Below are 27,352 nucleotides of genomic sequence, written 5' to 3'. Positions count from 1 at the left end.
ACTGTTGCTTTTTTAATTTAATAAATAAAGCCAATATGATTGGCAAACAGTGATGTAGACACTTGTTAGAGGAACTCCAACACAAGTTGTTCATATTGTGCAAAAGGAAAAACAAACAAACAGAAACTGGTTTAAAAGTGCTAACTGCACTAGGCTCTGCTAACTGCAGGTGGGCTCCCAAATGAACTTGTGCTTCGGGCCCCCCCTCGCCCTGAGCCCGGCCCCAGTGGGTGGGATTAGTCAAATTACTCGCCACATAAAGAGCACGCGACCCGCCCTGCTGCTGAGAGCTGCGGAGCGTGAGATTGTCGCGGTGATGGTTCGGCGTCCTGCCGTCTCAGTGGCTCATCTGACAGCGCGCTGGAAGACTGGGGAGCTTCTTTTGACGCCCTGAGTCCCGATCAGAAGCGACTCCCGGCTCTGTTATTATTGCGAGGACAGAAATCGGCTCCCATGCTGGGTGTTTTTTGTCTCGAGCTGTGGATGAGATCGCGGTGAATCGACATTGAATGTCACCTGCAGACGCAATGGATTACGGACGGACTATGGCCCCTCCGGTGCCGCCGCACAATCCCCAACCCGCCCGGCCGGGACAGGGGTCGGGACAGGAGCGGCTGCTGAAGTGCGTCCTCCTCGGAGACGGAGCGGTGGGGAAGACCAGCCTGGTGGTCAGCTACACGACCAATGGATACCCGACCAAATACGTCCCGACTGCTTTTGATAACTTTTCGGGTAAGAGAAAGCTTTATGTTCATATTTTTTTGTCCTGGCTCGACTGAAACAGCAATATACGGCAATATAGAACTGAACTGATGAAACACTTTTACAATATTTAATTTTACACCTTAGAATAAAGTCAGTTTCATTGGCTGCTCTTGTTTGAGTGCACAGATCCTCCCCAACCCCACCCAAGTCCTCCTGTTTCCTCATATTCTTCCTTGGCATGATGGATGTATTTGCTCTTCCTGTTATCTGTCCTCCATCGGAGGTAAAAACTCAAGAGGTATCCTCCCTGATGTGGCCAGGTTTCCATTTGGCACGCCTCCACTTTCCAGGCTGACTGAACTAGCCCCTGCAGGGATTGTTTGTGCTTGGAAACATTTGTCCTACACCTGAAATCAGCGCTGTCATGGAAACAAACTCTTTTTTTTTTTTTTTTCCTTATCCTTTTTCTTTCTGACAATCACATCATCAATGTGTGGGACTTGGAAAAGTTTTTTATTATTATTATAAAATGTAACCTTAAAACACTGCAAATTGCAGAGAACACACCGTCTCTGCAGTGAAACATGGTGGTGGCAGCACCATGCTGTGGAGATGCTTTTCTAGTGCTGGGACAGATAGTCTGTGTCGATGAGATGTATGGAACTAACAGGGCAGTAGTGGAAGGTGGCCTAAAGGCGGAGGTTAATTTTCCAGCTGGGTAATGATGACCCTAAACATACAGCCTAGTCAAAGTCCACATTTAAATTCACTTGTATATTCCCAGAAGTTTTTAATTCATCCTGATTTACCTACATGCAAAAGAGACTGTGGGAATTGCTACAGTCTAGATGTGCAAAGCTGGTTGATGTGTACCCCAAAAATATTTGCTGCTGCAGTTGCATTAAAGTAGTACTTAAAATGTACTCACTGAAATTTGTGTATATAAACTTAATGATATATATATATATATATATTTTTTTTTTTTTTTTTTGCAGAAATCAGTGACGTTTCTGCAAAACAACTATCCCGAGTACTTTTTTTATTATTATTATTTTCCTCCCTCCAAACCCAGTTTATTCTCAGAGCGAGGAGATAAATTAACAACTTGCCTCTAGCCAAGCCCATACAATCACTGAGTGAGAACACACACCGCCCTTAGACAAGTGCTGGCTCAATCCCGCCTCAGAGAACAGAAAGTGTCTCTGGTTCAGGGGTTTCGAATTGCACAACTCTGCCTATTGTTGTCGGCCTTGACCCGTGAGCCCTCTTCTCTACACTGGAATGGGCACATCTGTTGCAACGGCTCTGAGGCAGAGATTGTCTTTCGCCTTTTAACAGACAGAGAGCGATTGTGCTGTCGGAGGGGGGCCTTAGCAGTGATGTCACTCCCCCAGCGCCCGGAATCAGCACGCACACACGCACGCCGCCTTGGAAAACTGACTTTCTGAGCAGTTACGCAACGCCGCAGGTGGGAGAGACGCAGCCCAACAGGCTGACGAGGGGGAGTTTTTTTTGTTTAGTCTTTTTTCTCCAGAAAATCAAGAGTATCATATGTTGGATATTAGAAAATGATTACCCAGTGGGACTCCCTCCCTCGTTTTCCTTCTTTCATGTCCGCCAACTGTTTTCTCTTCACTTCTGTGAAAGCTGCAATAGCTGCCCCGGTGCATTAAATGTTTCAGCAAAACGTTTTTTGATCAAGTGGCATGACTGACCACACATACTGCAGGCGTGCTGGAAACGTTTCCATGTGCCCGCTGCTTTGCTTTGTGTTCAGTCGGCGGAAAAGAACAAAAAGATCCTGTAAGGAAACTGGCTGCGAGGTGTCTCATCCACTTCTCTTTTTTTTTCTTCCAAATCTGAAAATTAGGCCTATTTAAACGGAGAGTTACTAGATAAGCAAAATCTACTTTGTTGTTTTTTGTGCTCAGCCTAAGTTAGTGTACCGTAGAGAGGCTACTGCAAAGAACAAGGCTCACTGGGATTGTTCGCTCTGTTGTGCAAATAATTTCCCCTACTTTTGGCTTTCATTGGAGTATCCCCATATAAATCTATTTGAAAATATGATCACGATATGTGTTGTACAGTTAAGGAGTACAGTTCTGCTTCCCAAGTGCCCTGAAGGCTATAATCAGGTATATGTTTGCATTAAGGAGCTCTAACAGTACGGGTTACCAGATATATTGCCAAAAAGACTGATTATATTTTAAATACCGCTACTTTCATCAATCTCCCAATAAGTATCACCAGATATTGTCAAGAAATTTGAACTCCATATTATTGACCCCAGAACAAACTCTTAGTGCATTTAAGGTTGTAATTCTATATGCATTGTGCGTCTTTAGCTTTACGTTTTGTAAACGTAAAGCTAAAGACTTTACGTTTTTAGCTTTACGTTAAAAACGTACTTTACGTTAAAAGCTTGACGTTTAGACGTAAAGCTAAACGTCTAAAGCTTTACGTTTTGACATTTGTGTCTTTCCGTCTACAGCTGTGGTTCAAGTGGACGGGAGCCCAGTGAGACTGCAGCTGTGTGACACTGCAGGACAGGTGAGAACCCACAGATGCATATGGCATCATCTTTGATAAGGCAAAAGTCCACACGCGTTTAAGTGCTACAAATGAATAGCATATTGTACTAATATTAGTTAGGAGTTTAAGTGCTACAAATGAATAGCATATTGTACTAATATTAGTTAGCTGTTTGACCATTTGATGTATCTTCGTCTCCCTTGGTTGAATCAAATGAAAGTTTTATCACCTAAAAGACAACAGTTTGTCTTGTAAATCATCGCCTGGTTGCTCCAACCACTTAAGCTATTATTATTAACTTTAGATGTGGCACTTGACACCATGTAGCGAAGTAAGCAGCTTTTATTTTGAAGTATGAAAGGAAGCATTTCTTATTTGAGTTGTTTCATTGACCCAGTTTTTACTGACTTTTCGTCATTCTGGCTCACGACACTTTCTTACATCAGCATTGAAAAATGCTTCACGTCCACGAAACTGTGCGATTTGGGAAGAGAAGTGAAGCATCGACAGAATAAGAGACAAAATCATAACGGTTAGTACGTAATATCAGAATACGGAAGTGGCAGAAGTTTGTATGGGTTACACACCTCGCTATTGTGGTTTCGTAAGAAATCTAGACTGCACTTCATTACATCTCGTTCAAAATCAAAAGTAGTAAACTTCAAATGAAAGTTCACGATATCAGAGTTTGAGGAAAACATCCATTTTCACGAGAAACTTGAGCCTATTGGAATTTAAAACGCGTTATTTTGGAAATATTCCAAGCAAGAAATGTTCACTGGGAATGATTGGCCTTAATGGGAATTGGCTGGAAATTGGAAGCAATTTAAGCATTATTTTTTTTGTCATGTACAAAAAATAATAATGAGTCCTTTGTTTTGGGCTCATAATACGTGGTTTCAGTGTTCCAGAACTGGTCTTAGCATGGGATGGAGGAGTGCACAGTGTATGCAGGGGGGCGTGGCCTTGCTATCAATGCAATAAGCTGTTCACTGTTTGCATGTGGCTGGGGATTAGCATAGACATACTGAGCAGTACTTCAAATGTGGTTGTTTAAGTCAAGATTACGCTAAACTATATTTTTCCTAACTATATCTAGAATTTCTGTTGAGGAACAATGTTGACATATTTAACTCCTTTCTCCCTTTAATTGGCTTCAAATTTTATAATTTTTAAAATAAGTTTCCCAGATTACTGAGCCTTAGTCAAACATGGATTTTAGAGATTCTTTAATGTCTGTGAAACCTACATTGAACCACAAATGGAGAATTTTAGCCTCCTAAAGAGTACTGTGAAATTTGAATCCCACTTTGGTTTAATCTCCTGAGCTAGGTGTGTATATTAGAATACATTTTTATTCTCCAAATTTCAAAGCTTCACCTCAAATCTTTGTGATATTTTGACTCCACACACAAGTGTTCACCGCGGTCTGACACTGATCAAACGGGTCAAAGCTTTGGCATGCAAACAGAGCATCTGGTCTGACAGTGTACGCTGCATTTAGTCTTAATGGATTAAGCTCAATCTGAGAGAAGAGTTTTTGCCTTTTTCAGCTTTCACGTGTCAGGATTTGCTGTTTTAAATCGGACATATTCACGTGTAGCAAAGATGTCATCTTCGTGGATTTCCAGTGGTACTGGAAATTTAACTTTCGCTATTTTCTATAAACAAGAGCAGCTCTTGTCATATATTTATTGCAGTTGTCCAATTCTCTAACGGACACCATAGGGAAACAATTTGCCAGGCAAATGAATTTATTATTTATGTATTAATCCAGTATTATTCTCATGGTGGATGCTAGGGGGTTACTTTATAATCCAGCTCAGGAGTGTAGCACCCTGCTGTGGAAGCAGCATGTTTGACATTCATCCATCCATCCATTTTCTGTTCACCCTTGTCCCTAATGGGGTCGGGAGGGTTGCTGGTGCCTATCTCCAGCTACGTTCTAGGCGAGAGGCGGGGTTCACCCTGGACAGGTCACCAGTCTGTCGCAGGGCAACACAGAGACATACTGGACAAACAACCATTCACACACACACTCACACCTAGGGAGAATTTAAAGAGACCAATTAACCTGACAGTCATGTTTTTGGACTGTGGGAGGAAGCCGGAGTACCCGGAGAGAACCCACGCATGCACAGGGAGAACATGCAAACTCCATGCAGAAAGACCCCAGCCGGGAATCGAACCCAGGACCTTCTTGCTGCAAGGCAACAGTGCTACCAACTGTGCCACTGTGCAGTTTGACATTCAAAAATAGCAAAAAAAAAAAAGGCGCCCCCTGGTTCTATCCCGCATCATAAAGGGTTTTGACTTTTGGAACAGCACCTTTCGACAAACCCTAAATATGTGTAAAACCACACGGCTCGCTGCAAGCTGTACTCCGTGTTACCACGTCACACCCATGCGGACAAGCTTGGGCAAACATAACTAGATAAAAATCGTCCCAACAGTTGCTGAACTGATGCAATAGGGGAGATCATGCCAGAAAGAACAGAGATGAAAGGGGGAGCCAGGGTGGTGATCATAGCTGCTCCACAGTCTGTGATGTAGATGTTTGAGCAGACTCACCCATATCTTTACCACATCTTGCTTGTTTGCTGCTTCACTCTGTTCAGCTTTGAAAAGTTGAGATTTTTTTTAGATCAGAGAGAGTGCGTTTTTAGACTTTAGAGGTCCAGGAGTTGGTCCAGGGAAGGCGAGGGTTAAACCCCGAAGAAGGAAGCGGTTTTGCTTCAGGTTTCTGCCAACTTTAATCCGGGAGCTCGTGGCTGTGGGAGGGCCGTGTCTGTCAAAGCGCCGTGGCTCCAATGTGTTAATGTAAGAGATTTACTGCAGATGAGTTAAATGAATGGGTACGACTTGTCTATACTGTAAATTACCACATTATAAACACTGTTCAGACAGTCTGTTTTAGCACAGCCATTGGCACAATTCCTCATTCTCTGTACTGTGTGTTTTAATCACAGCTGTGTGTGGTCAGAATAGGGAGGGCAAAAAAACTTCAGTCAGAGGTATTTTAATTCTCTCTGTAAAACTTATATCTAACCCTTTCAAATATATTTTTTATACAAAATTCTTAAAGAAAATTGGTACTTATAGTAACAAAAAAAACTGTGAAATTCTGTCTGTTTGCAGGCGAGAGGGTTTGATGTAGTGTCACTGGAATTAGTTACATTTTAACCACAGCGTATGCAGTACAAGCGAGTTTGAAAATGGAAATAGACCTTTAGTCCGACCACAACTGGAAGGTGCAAAGCAAATGCTAGCTTTAGACCCGGTAGCGGCTGGTGACCGCTTTCTAACACCCTTTCCCCTCGCTTTGTCACAGTGAGAACCCAAAATGCTGTCGGACAAATAATATAAAAGTGGTGGATCTTTTTAGTTTCACAAATGAAGGTGTTATAAATATGTAATCAGTTTAGTCAGTCTATGTCTGACTGGTCCGTAAATTAGTTTTCTCGATCTAACGTGGCGGTTTTTATTTGTACAAATGGAGTGAATGTTTCATGAGTTTCTGTTTTTAATAAATCCAAAACGGTGCTTTTTAAAAAATAAAAATTATGAAAGCAAATGCTAACATTAGCGGTTCACGATTAGCTAGTTACGCTAGCAAGAACTACTTCCTTTCTTTTTTAAAATAAAAGCGTGTGACACTTTAAGCACTCACCTTCATAATCTGGGTCCTGCAGTGTAGCTTAGATTCATTTGACCAGACTAAGTTGCATGTTTATAGCACATGTGGACCTTTTGCTCTGACAAGAAATATTTTTATTTCACGTTGAGATCTCGTTACTCATTACTCATTTCCTCTTTCTCTCTCTCTCTGTGTGTCCAACAGGATGAGTTTGACAAACTCCGCCACTTCTGTTACAGTCGCACCGACGCCCTGCTGCTCTGCTTCAGCGTGGTCAGCCCTGCTTCCTTCCAGAACGTCTGGGAGAAGTGGGTCCCCGAAATCCGCCGCCGTTGCCCCCTGACCCCGATCCTCCTCGTAGGCACGCAGTGCGACCTGCGGCAGGACGTCAAGGTGCTGATCGAGCTGGCGCGGCGGAGAGAGAGGCCCGTGGCGGAAGAGGACGCCAGAGCGCTCGCAGAAAAAATGGGCGCCGTCACGTACGTGGAGTGCTCGGCGCTGACTCAGAAGAACCTAAAGGAGGTGTTTGACGCGGCGATCTCCGTGGGGCTGCGGCACTCCGACAGGAGGGCACGCCGGGAGAGGAAGGTCCGCAGCACCGCCGATAAAATGAAGATGCTGTCCAAGTCGTGGTGGAAGAAGTACGTGTGCGTCCAGTAGGAAGGGCGAGTGATGGAGTTTATTTTTTATTTTTTATTTTTACACGAAACTGGATCTGCTGTGGTTCCTAGAGAGAGACTGTTGAATGTAAGGACGATCCGGACGCATTGGAGTGGTCCGAAGGACAGGAGGAGACGGTGCTGAGCTGAACTCTGTAGGTTGCGGATGGTTTCATTTCGCCGAGAACAAAAACCAAACTAAAAATTACCAGCAGTCAACCAAAAGTAACAGTGCCAACATCACATGGAGTTTGTATACTGGACTTATTCAAAGAAATGTGACTTGGAGGGAAGCTAATGATAAGGTGACGATGATAATTATGCTCCTCATTTTCTTCTTTTTTGTTTTTCTTTAATTTGGTTCCTTTTTTTGTGAGATCATTTGTGTTTTTATGTGTTGTCCACCCTGTTTCAGACACCGTGGCTTTTTATGGGATGATTTCCAAATGACCATAAAACAAGAAGTTAAATGGGTCAATGTGAACTGTTCAACTAATGGAACCAAGTTTAAAATGCAATTATTTAGTCTGGTAAATCACAAACAAGTCGGTTTGTTGTTTTCCTTCAAATATACAGAGAGCTAATGTGTATCAGATTACAATCGAACTTATTATTAGTCTACATTTTATAAAAATTGACAGATTTTTTAAAATTCATTTTATACTATGAAATTTAACATAGACAGTTATAATTTAAGATGTTGATGCAGACATCATGCCTTTTTTTTAAGAGATCTGTAGCGTAAACTTTGTACGTTAATGCCTCAAGAACTCAAAATTACAACTTTATTTAAAATCTAACCAATGACGGTTATCCAGGCAACGTGCAACAGATGAGACTCATTTTAGATCTTTGAAAGCTTCAGTTCTGTAATCTGACTGAAAAAGTTTATTGACCTTTTTTTTTTTTTTTATGTACTTCGTTCCTGTTACACGGCCGCAGAAATTTCTAGGTAATTTGCACTTGTATGCAATTCACAAAGATGACCGACATCTGGCCACGCAGTGGTCTGGAGACCAGCCGTTGGATGCAATTTCAAGAACGGAGTCATGTCCACTGCAAAGCAAGTCTGATTTAGAAGATCACTGCGTGTTTTCATTGTAAGCTAAATCTCAGAAAGATCAGTGTGAAGCTGTTTCCTCTTTCGAAACCGAATAAATGAGGTGAAATGACCAAAGAGACTGATTCTTGGTTTGCTTCTTATTTTTCAGAAGCCCATCCGATCTGTTGTGTCTATTTATCTGTTCCCTCCAGGCTTATACAACAACTGAACAACCTCGACACACGAAAAACTTACATCCTTGAGAATGCTGCGTAGAAAGTATTTGCCATGTGTGTAACGCCATCGTGATAAATCTGTGTGGATGTAGACAGTAAGTGACTCGTTCGCAGGCTGTGCTGTACGACTCTAAATGGAACGAGTTCCTGTCTGATACTAGAGAGGTTAAAGCTGAATGAGTGGAACTAAATAAAATGTGAAATATATCACCTTGTTGTTTTTTTTTCTTTCTTTCTTTTTGCTTCCTTATTGGAAGTGTCTTTGCAGGAGTTGATGGGTGGGCGTATGCTCGCTGCTAAAGTAAATGTTTGTAGAAGGTTAAATGAATAGATGTTTATGCCGATGTTTTAAGGTCGCCTTGGCAACTTGCGGTGCAGAACCTGCTCAAGGTCACGTTGTGTTTGAAACGTGTGTGTAAAGGTAAACTAATTATTTAGAAATGAGACTAAAAACCTCGGTGGGTGAGTATTGACATCTTGTCTCTGACAAACATGAGTAAGATGAGCTGCGTGTGCTAATCAGAAAAACACTAGTGCGTGTTCTTTTGCTAGAAAAGGTGACCGAATACACACTCTATTTTATTTTTGTATAGATTAATGGTAATGCTTCAGACACCACCAGCATACGCCTGAAACGTGTGTTTATCAGAACGCTCTGCTGTACTCCCAAAAGAGGAAGACATCCTCCATTGTTCACTGGATAGTGTTATTGAATGTTTTGCCAGAAGAAATCCTCGATCTCAATGGTGACTTCCTGGTTAAATAAAAGAAAAAGACATGAGGTGTAAGAGCCTTACTCTTCATTAAGCTGGGGCATTTGTGCTGCTTTTATATTGTGTTCCTTGCATTTTACTGGATTACAGTCCCCCCCCCCCATTGGACAACAAACAAAAAAAACTTTAAATCCAGCCAGTGCAAACGCTGACCCATTTCCATAGACAGCCTCACAGGCTTCAACTTTAACTTCAGAAGCCTCACTGCATTCCTGCCTGACCTGGATTTAATGTGTTTGTAAAGCCATGTAGCACAAAGACATCTGGATTATTTTGGTCTTGCCGATTTACATCCATGCTGGAAATGTGGTTTATTTAAATGTAGTAACCAGATAACTTGAAGCAACAGGCAGGAACGCATCAAAAACAAAGAAATTGTCTTCTGCACTAAGTTATGACAAACCTATTTAGCACACAGTGCAGTTTTATTACACAAGAGAAAAACAATGAGATCAGCTCCTACCTTGGGCAGAAAACACAACCATTAAAATGGGCAACACAACTCAAAGTAGCATTCATCCTCAACTCCCTCACCATGATGTAAAGTAGTAACAATAATGTGTTCTTTCTTTGTGTTTGGGAATAGCTTTGGGTCAAAGGTCATTGTACAATCTGAAAGTGCAAGTTTGCAGAGTTTTCCTGGACGTCAGCTGCTAGTCGGGGCGGAGTCTGCCAGGAATGTGGGAACTGTGGCGGCAACAAGGTCCTAATATTATCCTCCAGTGGCCGTCATGACAGCTCCTGTAGTCAATGATTATCTCTGATGTGTTTTTAATGAACGACCGAGTCCCATTTGTCTTTAACCGATGGATCAGCACTGGAGTGGGACTCATTTTCAGGAAACAAGAGTTTTGATTCAATTTAGATACTGGCCTATTATTATTCAATTATGTAATTATAATCTTTCGTGTTGAGTCTAAAGTAACTCGCTTTCTGTAAAGGCTTTTTAATTTGCCGTATTTTTCTGAAATATCTCCAATTCAGAGCAGGTAAGGGTTGCTTCACAGTGTTGATTTAGTTCATGATGAGAGCACATCTATAACAATAATCTCTACAACTCAACATTTTCAGCAATATCAGGATATATGTTTCATTCAATTAAGTGTTCAGAGATATCCAGACCATGCAAATGAAATAAAAGAGTGAATGACAGTATCAAATATGAAATAAATAGCAAATAAATTAAAAATGCTGCATTTTCTTATAATGGCATGATCTCTTTCTCCTCTCCAAGGAAACGGTCCCAACACAACTTCGTTTTCACAAATATGAGAACATGAATTAAAGGGCAAATCTCCAAATCTTCTGTGCAGCATCAACTTTTTAGACATCATGAACACATTTAGCCAAAATAAAGCCTCAAAACAATAAATTAATCTCTCAAAGTAATGAAAGTTCATGGTCATTGAGGAGAACGGAGGGGTACACCATGGACACTTTAGAGAACACCTTTTAAAATTTGCATGATTTAATTTGGCATCATTTTGATTTTTTTGGCATCGTCTGGTTTTGTGTGGGGCGTAGCATGAGCTCTGCTTGCTTTGATAGTATTTGAGTATAACTTATTTCCAAATTGACCTTTTCACAGCAGTGGAAAGCTGTACTTCTAATCTCAGATAAGTGTTGAGAACTGATTTGTGACTCCTTCCCGATAAGTCTTTGGTAATTTGGTCGAGATTACACATTTTAACAAAGACATTAAAAAGCTGTAAAAGCGGACATATCCATAATTCGCAATCACTGGTCAATGAAATGATCTGAGGCACAAAAAGAATAATGCTGTTCACTATTGCTGCTAAGTTCACAATAGTGTAGGGTGTAAGCGAAATGTTTTCTCTTAAGAACTGTATACATTTACATTTGATCAAACTTATCTGACTTCAAAGATTTAACCTCAGGTATTTCGGTGGCATCAAGACCTCTAACTATGCCAATTCAGATGATTATAACTCCCTAAAATAGACATTTTCTTCTTTTCATAGCTGTGTGTCTCCACCGCAATATACAACAATTTCCAGAGAATGACAGTCGGCTCTTGCTCCTGTTTATAAGTCCAAATCATAGGTTAGACAACCAAAGGAGAGCTTTTGTCTGGCGGGCTGCAGATGAGTACTTTGTCCAGCTTCAAAGTGGATAAAACTAAGGTAGGAGTATTGCCAAGTGGTTTAATTATTATAGTCTGGATGGCTCCACTTTCCAGCAATATTTTAGCAAGAAGCCCCCATTGTTGTGTCTTGACGAAGCTGCCATCTGTGAAGCATCCTGCGGTTTAACATTACGGCTTCTGTGATCGACTGTAATTCCTGCCTGTCTGCTGGAAGGTTATTGTCTGTTAAAAAAAAAATCTCTATCAGTCAGCCATAGAGGCAACAAACAGGAAACCTGTGAAAAAGAAACATTAAGAAAATGTTTCATATTTTTACACAACATTATTTATTTGACTTCTCTTTGTTTCTCGGCTTTGTCTGAACAGCTAAACTTATTCCTGAGACATAAAAGTTTGTTTTTTACTCTGTCGTACAAAGTAAAATACGTGAAACTAAGATGGCACCACAAAGCAAAGCTGGAAGGATTATTTTCTTAATAATAAAATATTATTCAAGTCTAAGTTGACTTTGTTTTGGAGCTGTTAGGATTACTTGTTAACCAAAAAGGCATTCAAATCACCTCAGAGCTTTGATCTGATAGTTATATGTGTGTTTAGTCCAGAAGGTTCTGCCTCAAGTCGTTTCCTTCTCATTGGCTGAATCTCTTGAGTGTTACTGGAACTGTGAAAGTGATCCGGACCATATTTGTGCAGAGATCAGGGGTCCAAATGGCAAAACAAAATGTTTTTTTCCGTTCCCAATCAGTAAAATGGCCTCCAAAGAGGGACAGAGCAAACAAAATGTTTTTTATATTTGCACTTGTCATTTTGGAAGAATATGCTGTGATATGCTTTTATTTAGCTTTATCACATTCCTCTGAGATGCAACAAGATTCAAAACTGTACAAAGCATGGAAAAATGCCCATTTAACATAAAAAAAGACATTTGTATTTTCCATCATCAGACATTGTGAATTTGCGATTCAACCAAAGCAGGTCTAGGAAAAATAGAAACACAACATATTGAATCAAAACAACATGTTAAATGTATGATTGTGAAGAGTCCTTGAAAGAAATTTTAACCCATTGTTGACTCAAATCCCTGATTTGACTTTGGTACATAATTAACAGGTTGCACAGACCCTCTGAATAAGTAATATGAGAGTAAAATATGTTCAAAAAGTTTACTGTAAGAGTGATCAGATTCAGTTCTGTTTAAAGACAGACTCAAATATATTATGTCCCGTTGGATATACTGGCAAAAGTGTAGTAAACTGGTGTATATTTGGGTTTGTATCAATCCAAGCTACATTTTCTGTTGAGTTACAATAGAAAAGGCCAAAAGACCTTAACATTTATTTTTGGTGAAGACATTCAATTGTAGATTTTGGTGGGTTTTTTTTTTTTTTTTGGTGATTTGTTTGACTTGTGATGTCTTTCCTACTCTTTTGACACTGTATATAAAAGACAAATTAGAGACCAAGAAATCTTATTCATTTTGGTTAAAATCTGTAAGATTTGCAAAATATGATTAAAAGGGGTACTAATATTCTTTGTCTGTTTGGATAGTAACCATTTCCCCATTTGGGCCTTTGGGTTGATTCAAATGCAGGCAAATCACCGTTCATAAGATTTGTAACTCTTCCTTCAGTGAGTAGCAAACATTAAAAATAGCCCAAGGTAAAATTTGCTTAACAGACGTTCAATTATACTCAAAATAATGGTGCAGGACTTAAACAGAAAGAGCTATCACAGAACGTTGCTCCGTCTTTCCAAAGAATGCCACCAAGTCGGGTGTAAACGTCGTCAGCTGCAAAAATTGAAAAACGTTGAACCGTTCAGGCCTACAAACACTCAGTTGCGTAACTTCTGGGAAACATTTAGGTAACAAGTGAACTTTGACTCCACATGAAAGAGCCCTGCTGCAGTCAGTTTTGATGTCTCGAAGCTGATGACGGATCTTTCTGGTACACCTTGGGTAATTACCAGAGCAATGACTTGAGCTCAGCCCTGGGGGCAGGATTACAGATGAACATTAAACATATTAAGCAGGTCTGCGGGTCGGGAAGGGATCCAACCAGCGGGCCGTGGTCCACTTTGTACATTGTCTCACGGATTAAGTGTTGCCCAAGCTCTTGTAATGTGATGCAATACGTCAGAGGCCCTGATTAAAATACATCCACACAGATTGAGCAGAATTCATTATTTTTGACTCAAATCTGCTTGCAGAAATATGTTTAAGATGTCAGTTTCTCTTTTATAACCCCATGGTGGCAAGTTACGTCACCGACTTGCTCTAACGTGTCGAAGCGGACAAAAGGGCCAAAGGGCCGAGTTTCTGTGTGGTTATCAAACAGCTGCATGAGAAATAGGAGATGGGAGAGCAGTTCACGTTGGTCTGGAAGGAGGTTGTGTGATGTAATGTGAAATTACATATCAGTAATACAGGCGTTACGTCAAGGCCAACAAAACAAGTGTAATCTATTTGAGGAAGAAGTCTTACACTTAATTCAGGTTTAAATTTAAACGTGTCTTTTTGTAAAGTCAATTATAGATCTTCATCACAAGTATCAGACTCAAATAATTTCCCAGACATGTTTTTATTCATGCGGTTAAAGTCGGATAATACCAAGATAAAAACGTGCCTGTTCTGTGTGCTAAATGAACACGACATTGTGGTGACACAGGAATAAGCTTCTGTAACATCAGGTATCGAAGTTGCATGAATGTTACATTTATTACAAAATTGGGATAGAGGTACATTTTCAAAGTAAATGTACCTCAATGCAATGATATTTTCCAGCAAAAATCATTGCTGGAAAATGTAAAAAATCTTGATATCATAATAATTAAACCACAATCCACATTTAAATTGTTCTTTAAACTGAAACAGCACCACTACTACAAGTCCCCAAAAGGTATTTGGAAGTATGTTGCTTATACACTTCCATATACTGTATGAACAATAGCATAGTGAGCTATACTGTTGATTTTCAGGAGAGTTGTCCTAGGTCCAGGCCCTTTACATTGTTTGTATGTTCTGTCAGTGCATGTGTGGATTCACTATGGGTTCCTCCCGCTGTCACCAAAATTAATATGTATACTGTATTAATTGGACTTCAAATTACCCTTAGATATGTGTGTGTGTGTGTGTGTGTGGGGGGGGGGGGGGTGTGTGGGTGTGTGTGTGTGTGTGTGTGTGTGGTGTTAGTTGTTCTGTGGGTCTACAGGATGGTGACCCTAACTCTCATCCTGTGACTGCTGGAGATAAGCGCCGGCCACTCCTCAATCTAGAAGATGGATGGGTGACATATATTTTAAAACACACTTTCTTGAAGCCTGTAAGTCAATGACTATAAGCACATCTTGGTTATGACGTTGACACAGATGCTGGGACAAGTGGAAATGCTGAAACCTACACATCAGAGTAAATCAGCTGGTCAAGACCGAACTAGAAGGTCGAAGTCGGTTAAAGTCCGAACAGGAAGAGTTGTAAAAATGATGATAAACGCCCTTTAGCTGACTGCTATCGGATGTAGGTGCAGTGTTTGCGGTTAATTGTTTTCACATGTCACTGAGCTTTGGAAGTGATTTCTTCCTCCCTATAGATCAGATTTCATTGCCGTTTTCTAAAGAGTCAAAGATCATGGCTTTTCATTCATAGAGTTTATTCCTGTCACTTGTAAGGATTCACAGCACTCTTCAAAATCTGTAAAGTCCTAAAATTGGGTGCATTCTTTTCTACTAAAATCAAATAAATAGGGCCTGTTGCACTTGTTTTTTCATCTGTCACATCATTTTTTGAAATGCTTGTGTTGTTGGCATCAAAGTTTGACATTTGTGTGGCACGCAGAAATTATCCATTACCATGCAAATTCAACTAAACACGTAGAGCAAGTACGGTCAAGGGAAGAAATAATTAGGATGAAAAAACGATGCCATACCTACACAAAGTAAATTTAAATTCTAAAAAGAATTTAGATTGAGTTTGTTCCCACAGCTTCCAGAGCTGGATAACATTTCAACCTATGTATTTATTTTTTAAAAAGTCTTTCCATGGACCAAAGCCATCAACCTGCTGTTAGCTAACACTGAGGTTGCGGGGGTCGCCTGTCTGGCATGTTACAGTATGGCAGTGCAAGCGGGATTATGTTTTTAATAAGCTTATGCAAACACCCCCCACTGTGCGGTCTCATTATGGGAAGCTAATTGAGTCTCTGTGTCCTGTGGTCATCGGGGCCTCTTTGAACCACTCTGCTATACTTTGCTATAAAGAGGCCCCGTCTCTGCCCCTTAAACATTTGTCCTGTGCTCTAAAAGAACGTGTGTCTTTCTGCGTAAGGCAAATCTGTTTTCTGACATCCCTAAAAACAATAAAAAATAAAAAAATCAACATTGCTCTTACTGCTGTTGATGTAAAAGTACATGTTTGTAAGATCAAAAAGAGTCGGTAGGAGTTTCATTTTCTTGATTTGCAAAGGGGAAACATTTGCTCTCTAAAGAAAGTCAGGTGATTTGGTATAAACTGGACACCTAATTCCCAGTAAAGAAGAGCTTATTAATTCTTAAATATGCCAGTAAGATCTCGCTGTAGGGCACAAGTGTCAACCTTCAGCCCTTCGGGGCCGATGTCCTACAACTTTTGGACGGGTCTCTGCTGGGATCAGACGCACATGTAAAAGTTGCAGGACACTGGATCGTGAGGTGATCAGAAATGGGCTGAACAAGAACGTTTTCAAACATCTCACAGCAAAAATTGAGAAGTGGGGCAAAATTTCCTGAGATTGATGTCAGGGGCCAATAAAGGTGGCTGTGGCTCATGGCAAAGGGGTTCATCCTGTAACCGGTGGGTTGCCAGTTGGAAGACCCTTCTTTGTCTGTATCAGTCATCATGACCTTGAGTAAGACACTTTACTTCACTTGCCTCGCCTGCTGGTGATGGTCAGAGGGCCCGCTGGTTCACCACTAACAGTGTGTGAATGTGTGTATGAATGGGTCTATGACTGAATGTAGTAGAAAATGTCTGAATTTTATGAAACGCTGTTCAAATGCAGGCCATTCATCATTAGATGCTACAAGAAGCATTTCACCAAAGTCTTTTTATTTGGTCCATATTTATTGACATGACGATGTCTTCAAACAATTAGAAAGTAAGATTGAGATGTTTTTATGTTTCATGTTTTCAACCACAAAAATGTGGTACAATTTGGTCTTTGTTAAAACTTCTGTAGTTTTAACAAAATAATGTAACCCACCTCTGATGAATCTTGAGTAACTTGAGTTGGCCGATTTTATAGATTCTTGAAGACGTCATGTCACCGTATCATACCAAACACATTGAGGCCAACTGATTTTTCAAGCACTACTTATGTGGCAGCTACAATCTTACCAATCTTAGGTTCTTGTGATCTGTTTCCTGCCTGCAGCTTCGCTACACAACAAAAACATCTTTACCATTAAAGTCAGCAGCTAATAATCAACTTCAGTTATGTTGGATCGCCGGTCGATGCTGCACTCATTGGGGTTCAGAGGCGCACATTGCAGATGTATGCTCTTTGTAGTTCAGACATCAGCCAGATGCTGCATGCCTCCTGATAAGGTCAACATCTGCTGTTCCCTGAGCGACTCAAGTTGCCTGCAGTGCTCTTACGTTCTGTGCTTGATGCCAAATTGTATCTGGGGCATTTAAGTTCCCCAAGAGCAGCAAGCGATACCGCAGTCGAAACTGGAACACAGACTTAAGAGTCTGATTCGATAAGGTTTTGATCTCCAAGAGAAACGGCTTTTGTCGGGGGGGGTTTTCTCGGTTGATCAAATTCCCTGTTTGGATCCAACTGAGCCACTGATGTCAGTGACAGTGGTTGTGATTGGCTTACGGCCGCGGCCTGCTCAGCTGATGTTATCTTATTGGCCTCCAGATACACACATTGTTCTCTGAGTAGAAACGGCTCACTGGTGTTGTGATCTCATTTAGTGCGTGGGACGTGGGTGAATATTTTTTTCCCCTTGTTCGTCTTTGTCTCTTGCTTTCCCCCCGTACCATGCTTCTGTTCATGTCCTCCCTTATCAGTTCATTTTCTGCCGTGTCTTCTCTGGGGTTTTGATCCCTCATGTGGGACTGATAAGCGTGCAGAACGTGTGTTGGTGAACTGGAAAGCTTATACGTGATTTTCTGGTGTTCGGTGCTTTATTATGGTTTACTTCCATACGCTTTACATAGCCTTCATGTTTACTGATTTATAAAGATTTGTGAAACCTTTGATAACTCAAAAATGATTTCTGTTCACAATGAGTATTTCAAAATGTTCAAGTAGACCTGATTTGATTAAAAAAAAAAAAAAAGGCGCAATTTGATCCTTAAAAGGAACAAATTGCAACAAACCTATCCGCAGGCTTGGTAGTCATTGATTATTTCAAAGTTGGAAGCTGATTATTTACCTTCCTCTGTGACTCATTAGTAGCTTAACCAGCTCAACAGAACCTTTTGACCAAAGTGTTTCTTGTTTCCAAGTAAACATAGATAATGTGGGTCTACACATGGAGGCCAGAATGAGCTTTGTGGTCATAAATTTTAAAGAGCAGCAGTAAAAGTTCCCCTTGAAGGAAAACGGAGCAGATCAGTGCAGATTTTCGAGCAACAAAAGACCTCGAGCTGTGATTTAGGAACGACATGTGGAGAGCCGATAGTCTATAGTTGGAAAAGTAATTATTTAAGCTATATGTATTAACGAAATGCACCTTTTTGCTTCATTGGGTTGATAACCACTTGAAGTTTTTCACACTTTATCACATTAAAACCACAAGATGAGGACAAAGTTTAGTCTAATTGTGAAGTGTATAAAGAGGACGCATGGTCTTTTGCATTCTTCCAAATAGATGTGCGAAAAGTAGCACCTTTCTCTGCAATTAAAGCCTCGAGGTTTTCTTTGCAGATTTATAGACAAAACTTTTTCGCCGTTCTGTTTTTCACCGCAGCACAAGCTCACTCAGACAGGAGAGAATGGAGACTGTCTGTAAACTACAGTTCTCAAGGCTGCCAAAAGGACCTACTGAGACTTGAGAATCATACTTTTTAATGTTTTGCTGTACGTTCAGAGTCATTCAACTAGAAGGTGAACCTCTGTTTTAGGCAGCAGCCTTTAACAGTTTTCATCTGGGATAATTCCTGTATTCATCTCCTGCTATCTTCCCATCAACTCTGACCAGTTTTTATGTCACCCAAAAGTATTTTGTTTAGGCCAAAAAGTTCATTTTTATTCTCGACTAACCAGAGGAACTTCTTCACAGTTATTTTATTGCCACAGTTATGGCAATAAAATATATTGATGTTACTGGTCCCAAAGAGAAGAAACATTTTTGCAAAGTCTGCAAAAGTCTTTTAACAAGTAACAACATTATAAATGCTTTCTGGTCAAAATAAAAACAGTAAATGAGAATATATATTTCTTCATCTTCATTAGCTTCTGAATCTTTGAATTGAGGTTAATGAGAATGCAATTCCTCTGCATCTCCCAGCGCACGTCTGAAAAAGCAAGCTGATTCTCAGAGCCACTGCTTCCAGTATTAGCTTGGGACCGCGCTAACCATGACAAGCTAACCACTGCGTAGAGCCAAGGTCGTGTTTTTAGGATTTCAATCAAATTTTTCTTATCAAAAAAGGCAGTTACTGCAAACCAGAAATAATCACCTATAAAGTATGTGTTTCTTTGTTGTTTTTTTTTTCAAATTGTATGATTCAGAGTGTGGTGTTGAAAAGTTTTTTTGTTTTTTCTTTATCATCCAGTTAACAGGGGTGTCAAACTCCAGTCCTCAAGGGCCGGTGTTCTTCAACTTTTAGATGTGCCTCTGCTGCACCACACCTGAACAGAATAATTAGGTCATTAAGGCTCTGGAGAACTGATCTACACAAGGAGGAGGTCATTAAGTCATTTCATTCCAGCGTTTTGTACCTGTGGCACATCTAAAAACTGCAGGACAGCGGCCCTTGAGGACTGGAGTTTGACACCTGTGATTAGTAAGAAAACCCAGTGTGGGTTTTGGGATCCATTTCCACACTCGTTTCTTCGTCTTCCACTGTGTGACCACTGATACACAGCGTTTATCTCATGCTGAAAGTTTGTCTTTCTGAGGCTGCAACCCATTACATTACAGCATCATTAGTGCTAAACTGTTTGCAGTGACTAAGTGGCCTATAAACGAGACTGTGATGTCTTTATTTTTGGCACCTGGTCACACACATGCTCTCCTACTCCTCTGCCCGAGGAGGTTCATCTTGACTGGAAACAGAACCTCTCGTGGTCGGGGACACACTGTTCTCTTCTCGGCTCTAATGTACTTACTGACACACACATGAAATCTGGACCCGGACCCCCGAAGGCTTTATTGCCGAACACTTGGAACGAGCCAGCTGTTGGCAGGTCCGAGACCAGTTATGTAAGCGCTCTCGACGCAGCCAGAGTTCTTAAGCATTTTTTTTTTTTTTCCACCTTGCAAAGTTGTGCAAAGCTCCTTATCAGAAACTGAGATAACACCTGCAGAAAGTGCTCTGTGTCTCTGTACCGGTTTAATTTTACAGCTTGTTGGGAAACAGCAGGATTCAGCTTGCATGTTTGACGCACTTTTTTGAGTTTGTTGTTCTTTCTTTGGCACATTTTGTTAAATGTTCTTTGGTTTGTGCCTCCTTATTCCCGGCCAAGTTCTCTTTGTGTCCTTTCACACCCACACTCCAAATCTCCTTCTCCCTCCAGAGGTTTCCTTTATCCCACGTATGAATATCTGCATTAATTTTCCCCATAGGACATGAAAAAACAATGCTTCATTCATTAGTCTCTCGCCAGTAGCATGACATCGTCTTTTTTTTCTTCGTTTTAAATTTCTTCTTTGTCCATCCCCCACCTTTTGGTTTCATAACACTCATGTTTTTTGTTTTTTTTTGGGGGGGGGGGGAATATTTCATAAGAATTGTGTAAAGCCTTTATCAAATGTCCAGATTATTTACCAATCCACCCTCCTTGACCGCCATCACCGCATTAACTGTGTGTTTTCTGAGCTGCCGATGTAGCTGTCGTTTATTCTTGACGGTGAGCTCACACTGAGGCTGTTTGTTCACTCAAGTCAAATTGCAGCTCTGCCCTCGGTGATTGATTGCTCAGTAATCCCACAGAGACAACTCAAAAAAAAAAAGAAAATTGCTGTTTGCGCTGCATCCATAGCAGGTAAGGAGCCTCCCTGCCCCCTTCCCAATTCCCCCCTGAGCGCAGAAATAACCCTCAACAGCCACCTTGCCTCCACAAAAGGATATAAACGCTTCCATTTTTAGTGCCTAATTGCGGAAGCCATTACTGCCATCCTCAAGACGGTGGTCGTAACTACGGAGCTAAACTACCCACAGCGACCTTGTAACCTCAGCCTCCTGGCAAGCTTTGAAACCTGAGAAAGCGACCCTAAACTCTGACCTCCACCCTCCTACCTCCCATGGTAGGAGCAGTTCTCCCCTTGCCCTCCCCCTTCGGACAGGATGTGACCGAAGAGGGGAGCCCTGCAGGGGGGCCTTGACCCTAGACATTGTCCAGACAGAGAGTCTGAATCCAAGTGATTCAGAATGTGACAACAAAACAGGAATTGTTTGGATAATTGTCAAGAGAGAGGGGGCGGAAAAGTTGTTCTTTTTAAATGCCTAACTTAAACAAAAAATATGTATAGGAGATAAATGAGATTGAATACTAAAAGTGACTAAGAGCTGCACTAATCACCAGATGCTATTTTGTTTTTTTGTCAAAGTGTGTCACGGTTTCCTCCAGGTATGACACCTAGCATTCACACCAAAATGTTGTTTCTCATACAAAATTTATCTTTCATACCTTTTGGCAAACTCCAGACTGGTCATCATGTGCCTTTTATTAAGTAGCGGCCGCTCTACCTTACAAGCCTGATTGGTGGATCGATGGAGAGATGGTTGTCCTTCTGGAAGGTTCTCCTCTTTCCACAGAGGAATGGCGGAGCTCTGACAGAGTGACCATCAGGTTCTTGGTCTCCTCTCTGACTGTGTAACCCTAACCCACACAGTTAGGGTGTGGGTTAGAGAAACTGAGCCATTCTCTACTGATGGCTCAGTTTAAATGAGTCCTTGTTTTTCCAAACTTCTTCCATTCTCCAATAATGGAGCCCACTGAGCTCACCGCAGCTGAAATGTTTCTGAATCCTTCACCAGATTTCTGCCTCAAGACAATCCTGTCTCAGAGATATATGGACAATTCCTTTGATTTCATGCTTGGTGTTTGACCTTTGACCTTCTGTAGAAAGTTGTGTTTCTTTCCATATCAAGTCCAATCAACTGAATTTACCACAAGAGGACTCTGTTTAAGCTGCAGAAATATCTCCGGGATAATCAGTGGAAACGGATCAATTTGAGCTTCATCAGTCGTTTTGCGTGATTGGTATTTGTGTGTAATTTCTGGGAAAGAAATTAATTTAGCATTTTGGAGTAATGTTCCAAAATGTGGAAAAAGTGAACACTTTCCAGTTTCAATCATTTTTAACAGGGATACTATCTCGGTTCATTTTCTCTTCAGTTCTTAAATAAAGTAACTTTCATGCTCACAGAGTTCTTGTCTTTCCACATTTCCTCTCTGCCCAGTAGTCATCCGTTCCCGTCCACAAGTCAACGTTGTGAACCCATTCAGTCACCTTATTCAGCAGCGCTTATAAGAGCAAACTTTCTTTGTGATGTCAACATGAATCCGAGTCATCCATTCGCTTTTGTTTCTCTGTTTAGCCAAAGCTTTTCCTCAAAGCGCACCACTGAAAGCTCGCCAAACCAAACCGGCCAATCCAAGCTCCCCTATTGAGTTCGGAAAACGGCTTTGATGCTCTCCACTTAGGTGTTTTTGTCTGTTTCCTTTTCATTTTGGACAGCTGATTCTTCTCTTTGTTGGCCTGTAGAGTGTCGGCCAAACAAAACATCAGGAAGAGCTCAGCTGCTGAAAGCAGGGAGAGCGTTTGGACATGTTTGGGAGAGGGTCATGACGTCTGGTGTGTGTCAACAGTAAAGCTGCTTTTGATTCAGGAATATTGAGAACAAAAACCTGCTGCAGGGTTTTATTGACTCTAAGCATTCACAGTCCAGTGAAATGCTGCTTGGCTGAATGAAAAGTATCCCTCTGGAATATCTAAGCCTACCAGATATATGGGACTCTGCTGATATGGCTTTGTTCGTATTGTTTCCTAACTATTAATAAACGGAAAATGCTGTAAAATGTCAAGTGGAATGACGATTATATTTAAGCTTACTTTAGCAAATTCATTTTGAACCACTTGCCACTTGACATGTTTGATTATTTCTGAATGCCACCTCACACAAAACATGAACAACAAAAAAACGGTAAAACAGTATTAATGATCCAGTGAAAATCTGTGATTTGTTGCTCTAGCTCTTTTCCGTTCCATCCAAAAAAAGGAACTTTAATGTGAAAATCTTAAAAGCTGTGGGGGAAATAATGAAGCACTAAAGCTCCACTAAGCAGTTTTTGTTCTACAATGCAAAATCCAAAACTGCATGTGAGCATTTAAAGTAATATGTTAGCTGTTTAATATTCCTTACATGGCCCAAAGCCTCTATATGTCAATCACAATGAATGGCTCTCTTATAGGCAGGCAAGTGACCAACACAGAGTGGATCGGTGTACCCTGATGCAGCCACTGATGCTGGGTTGTCACTAATAACAAGCACAGATTTGACTGCAGGAAAATTTTCCAGGAACCAGAGAAGTTTTCCAGGTCCGTTCTCCACCCTCCCCCATTTCCATTGCATTTGTCTGGGTTAAATAAAAAAAAAAAGATGGAGATATATTTTTATATTTATACGTAATATTGTTAAAACTGTTCAAATGTATGATGAAAATTCATTGTTTTCATACCTCTTATTCTGGTTTTTAACCATTTCTATTCTGAGGCACAAATGATAACAAATAAAACTTCCAAGAAAGAAGAGTATGTGTGCACATGTTGTTATTGCTTCATTGCACAGGCACTAATTTAAAACAAAAACCTCTCAGTTTGTTGCAATGACTTTTCACAGCTGCCAGGAAACACAAAGATCAACATCTTTAGAGACTGATTTAGAAAATACTCGTGCTTCAGGAATAAAAGTCCATAATTCCAAACCAAACAAACCGGTTTTGTATTGGGAATCACTGCTTGGCTTCTGCTGACTCTGGTCAGTTTTTTCCTTTGTGATTTTTCTGGCCTGTTTACAGTGTAGAAGGTTGTTGTTTCTCCTATTTCAACAGTGTGTTGTTATCTTTTTACATTTACAGTGACATCAGAGATGACACGTTTTCAGTATTTAAAATGTAACTTACTTTCCTCCTTGATTTTAAAATAGCCTTTGTTTGGAAATGGAGAATTTAAGTAATTCTCCGTTTGTGGATTTTCTTCCCTTTGCATCTCAATTAAATTAAAATTCCAGCTTTAGAAAAATGATCCAAATGCTGTTGTGTGCCATCCTCACAACAGATGTTTCACGTGCTTCAGACTCGTTGACATGGCTGACATTTAAATTCTAGACACCCTATTTGACTTGCAGGTATTTGACAGAAGTTCATTGTCTTAATCGAGACTCGGTGGATCACATGGGAAAGGGTCACATTTATGAGGCTCCAACAGTAAAGTCTTTGCTGAAACTTGTGGTATCTGGGAGGAAACCTGGAGACACAGGAAGAGCGGAGTGAGTAGCTGAAATTTCTGGAAACTTCTCCAAAAGTCAACTAGGCAGACAGAGAGAGAGAGAAAGAAAGAGGGAGGAAACACACAGAGGAAGAAAATTGAAGGGGTTTAATAAAAGAAATTCTTACTTTTGGTCTGACTCTGGAGGAAGGAATCAAATTACATATGCCGCCAGACATTTAATTCACTGAAAAGTTATTTTAGCTGCTTGGTGACTTTTTCATCAAAACCTGGGGACTGGGTGGGAGAACAAAGTCAGCCTTTATTACTGATGGGATTGCAGTGGAGGAGGCAGACACAGAAAGAGATAGGCTGAATACCTCTTTCCAGCAGCTTCCTAATTGGTCTCATTACTGGCTAACTTCCTGAAAGCCGCTCTGACCTTGACCTCCACGGAGTCTCACAGCTACGACCGCCATCATCTGTTAACCAATGTGTGCCACTGCATTTAAAGTAAGATGCCTCCGTCTGTAGAACAAAAGAAACCGAAGCAGTTGTTAAAGCCAATAAAGGTCGATTTGACCTGTAACTTCAGACTATTTTCATGAAACATAAAAAATATGTGCTAATTTTATGACAATTTATTACTATGGTGAGAGCATATTTTGCACATACAGGTAGGTGCCAATATCAGACTTCACGTACATAGAGGAAAAGGGTTCCAAGTTTGGAAGAAGCGCCCACCTCTCCAAATTGCACATAAAGACTTGTTGCTGAGAGACCAAAGGCTTTCAGTATGCAGCTCAAAAACTAAATGTTTCCATAAAGTCAAAGTCAAAGCTATATTTAGGCATGGAAACGAGAAGGCAGAAGCAAAAGCAGGTCTAAACATCAACGCTTCATCTTTGATAGACAATAAACAAAGAAATATCGGTATGTCTCATTATGGCAAACAGGTTCTTCCCATGCCTTCGTCTCATTTTCTGTCTCATAGACACACACACTCAGTCATCCACGTTTGCGCTAACCATGAATTTGACTGAGAACACACCTCTTCTGTCTGCTGCTTGTCTCTCATTATGGCGCAGTGCGACTCCTTGCGCCAGTCTGATGTGGAAAATAAATGTTTGTCCGTTGACGGCGCTTGCCAGCTGCTGCAGGCAGGTTCACTATGCAACCCAGACGATGAAAATGCAAAGCAGTCAGAGCCGGAAAATAGGAATATCCAACTCTGAGACTGCAATTCAAAACAACATGCATAATTGTTAGCATGTCGTTTTTTTTCCTATTCCATTCTATTCATTCTTATATATATATATATATATATATATATATATATATATATATATATATATATATATATATATATATATAATTACTAGACTTTATGATGTTCATGTTTTTCACCTTACAACAACAATTAGAAAGTTGAAGAAGTACTGATATTTTGTAAGGTGCTGTTCCCCTAACGCCTCCATTAGTCAACACCTCAGCTTTTCATAAAATCAATTTTTAAATTTCAGACTATCTCCTGCCTGTCATTAGCATCACGTTTCCATTTAAGTCTGTTAAAGTGAGGTCGAAGTTCTGTTATTCATGGAAAACCTGAGCGCTGGTGGTGCCTGATATGTGTTTGAACAGTGCTGTCATCGCAGCGCCTGTCTGGTTTTCCATCTGGAGAAGCATGAATAACAATGTGTCTTTATCATCACGGCTTATTTTAAATTCTGAGCCCAAAACAGCATCCTAGCTACGTGGTTGGCGGACAGTGAAAAAAACCACACAGATCTCTGGTACGCGTTGTTCCAGTGGAGTGGGCACGGTGGACAGCGCTTTTTTTAAAAACAATACACTGGTCGCGTTAGGGATCTTTGCTCCGCTTCTTGTTGGTGGGACAAAAATGTAAGCGTGTGTAGGGGTCAGCTGGTGGGAGTGAGACGCACGATGACGGACGACACAGAGTGTATCTGTGTCTGCGTCAATGGGCCTTATTGATGAGATGCTGGAGTGTGGCTGCTGATAAACAAGAGGCCGCATTCTCTTAACTCAACAGGTCGCAGCATGGTAAGACGGCGTACTGTATGTCCGCCCGTATACATCGGTCTGAACCCGTTGCGTAACCCGCCCCAATCTCCTGTGAACAATGGACTGACTGACAGAAACCCATGCAAACAAGATAGAAACACTTGAAGACAAAAAGCTTTATATACAGAACAAATTTCCATCAGACTCCTCCAGCCCCCTACTTCACCCCCTGACTGTTTTAGCTAATTACTACACTCGCAGCTGCTGCTGGACCCCGCTGACTCGTGAGTGATCCAGAGACTAGAAACACCCTGGAACATAAATATAGAAAGATCAACAGAGCTGACAAGCTGCTGGATGAGATTGCTGCGCTATAAAAAGCTGGTGGCCCATTTAAGAAACTGATGTGAGTGCCGTCTGGTTTCATCTCCCAAAATTAGAGAGTTAGCAGTCGCCACAACAGGCGACCTAGACTTGGTGAATATAGAGAACGGGGCGTGCCAGGTCATGCTACTGAGGGAGATCGGGGAGAACTTTACTTCTTTTTTTTTTTTTGTCAAAGCTGTCGCCACAGCTTTTGCAAAGAACATGGTTAACACTGTAAAGTTTTTGTCCACATTGATGTCTACTCTATGCACTCAGTTTTTTTTTTCTGTTAATATTTTTAGAAAATTTACTTCTTTTTTTTTTTTAAGGACTTTAGTGAGAACCTCTGTATCTGTTACTGCTGTTATACCTGTAATTTCCAGTTTGTGAGACAATATTTCAGTTTCTATTTCTGGGACATATAACATATCAATTCTTTTGAATCGCATTAGATGGACTCAGACTCAAACTGGCATAACTATATCTAAGGGCAACCTATGACTGAGTTGATCAATCCATTTTACTGTACGGGCTTGGAATATCCCAGAGTGATTCAACCTACATCTCAAAGACAATAACTTTTTAATAAACACACGCAAAGATTCAGCCACATTTTAGGATTTAAGCC

The 27,352-nt window shown here is 40.8% G+C and overlaps 1 protein-coding gene across 1 annotated transcript; it reads left to right on the top strand.

Moving 5' to 3' along the window:
* The first annotated feature begins 273 nt into the window (after positions 1-273).
* On the top strand, positions 274-9,018 carry rhoub (ras homolog family member Ub). The gene is made up of 3 exons (XM_032545446.1): positions 274-732; positions 3,197-3,255; positions 7,079-9,018. Exons 1-3 carry the CDS (start codon positions 510-512, stop codon positions 7,532-7,534), a joined length of 738 nt encoding a protein of 245 aa, XP_032401337.1. The 5' UTR covers positions 274-509; the 3' UTR covers positions 7,535-9,018.
* The last annotated feature ends 18,334 nt before the right edge of the window (positions 9,019-27,352 follow it).

The sequence above is a fragment of the Xiphophorus hellerii genome, chromosome 18 (assembly GCF_003331165.1).
Source record: "Xiphophorus hellerii strain 12219 chromosome 18, Xiphophorus_hellerii-4.1, whole genome shotgun sequence".
Classification (NCBI taxonomy): domain Eukaryota; kingdom Metazoa; phylum Chordata; class Actinopteri; order Cyprinodontiformes; family Poeciliidae; genus Xiphophorus; species Xiphophorus hellerii.
Note: the sequence above shows the minus strand (reverse complement) of the source record. Positions and strands in the feature narration are given on the sequence as shown.

Excerpts from the sequence above, each read along its gene's own strand:
- rhoub (XM_032545446.1), top strand. The coding sequence starts at position 510 with ATGTCACCTGCAGACGCAATGGATTACGGACGGACTATGGCCCCTCCG. Across the intron at positions 733-3,196 it reads TGCTTTTGATAACTTTTCGG|CTGTGGTTCAAGTGGACGGG; the intron begins GTAAGAGAAAGC and ends TTCCGTCTACAG. Across the intron at positions 3,256-7,078 it reads TGTGTGACACTGCAGGACAG|GATGAGTTTGACAAACTCCG; the intron begins GTGAGAACCCAC and ends TGTGTCCAACAG.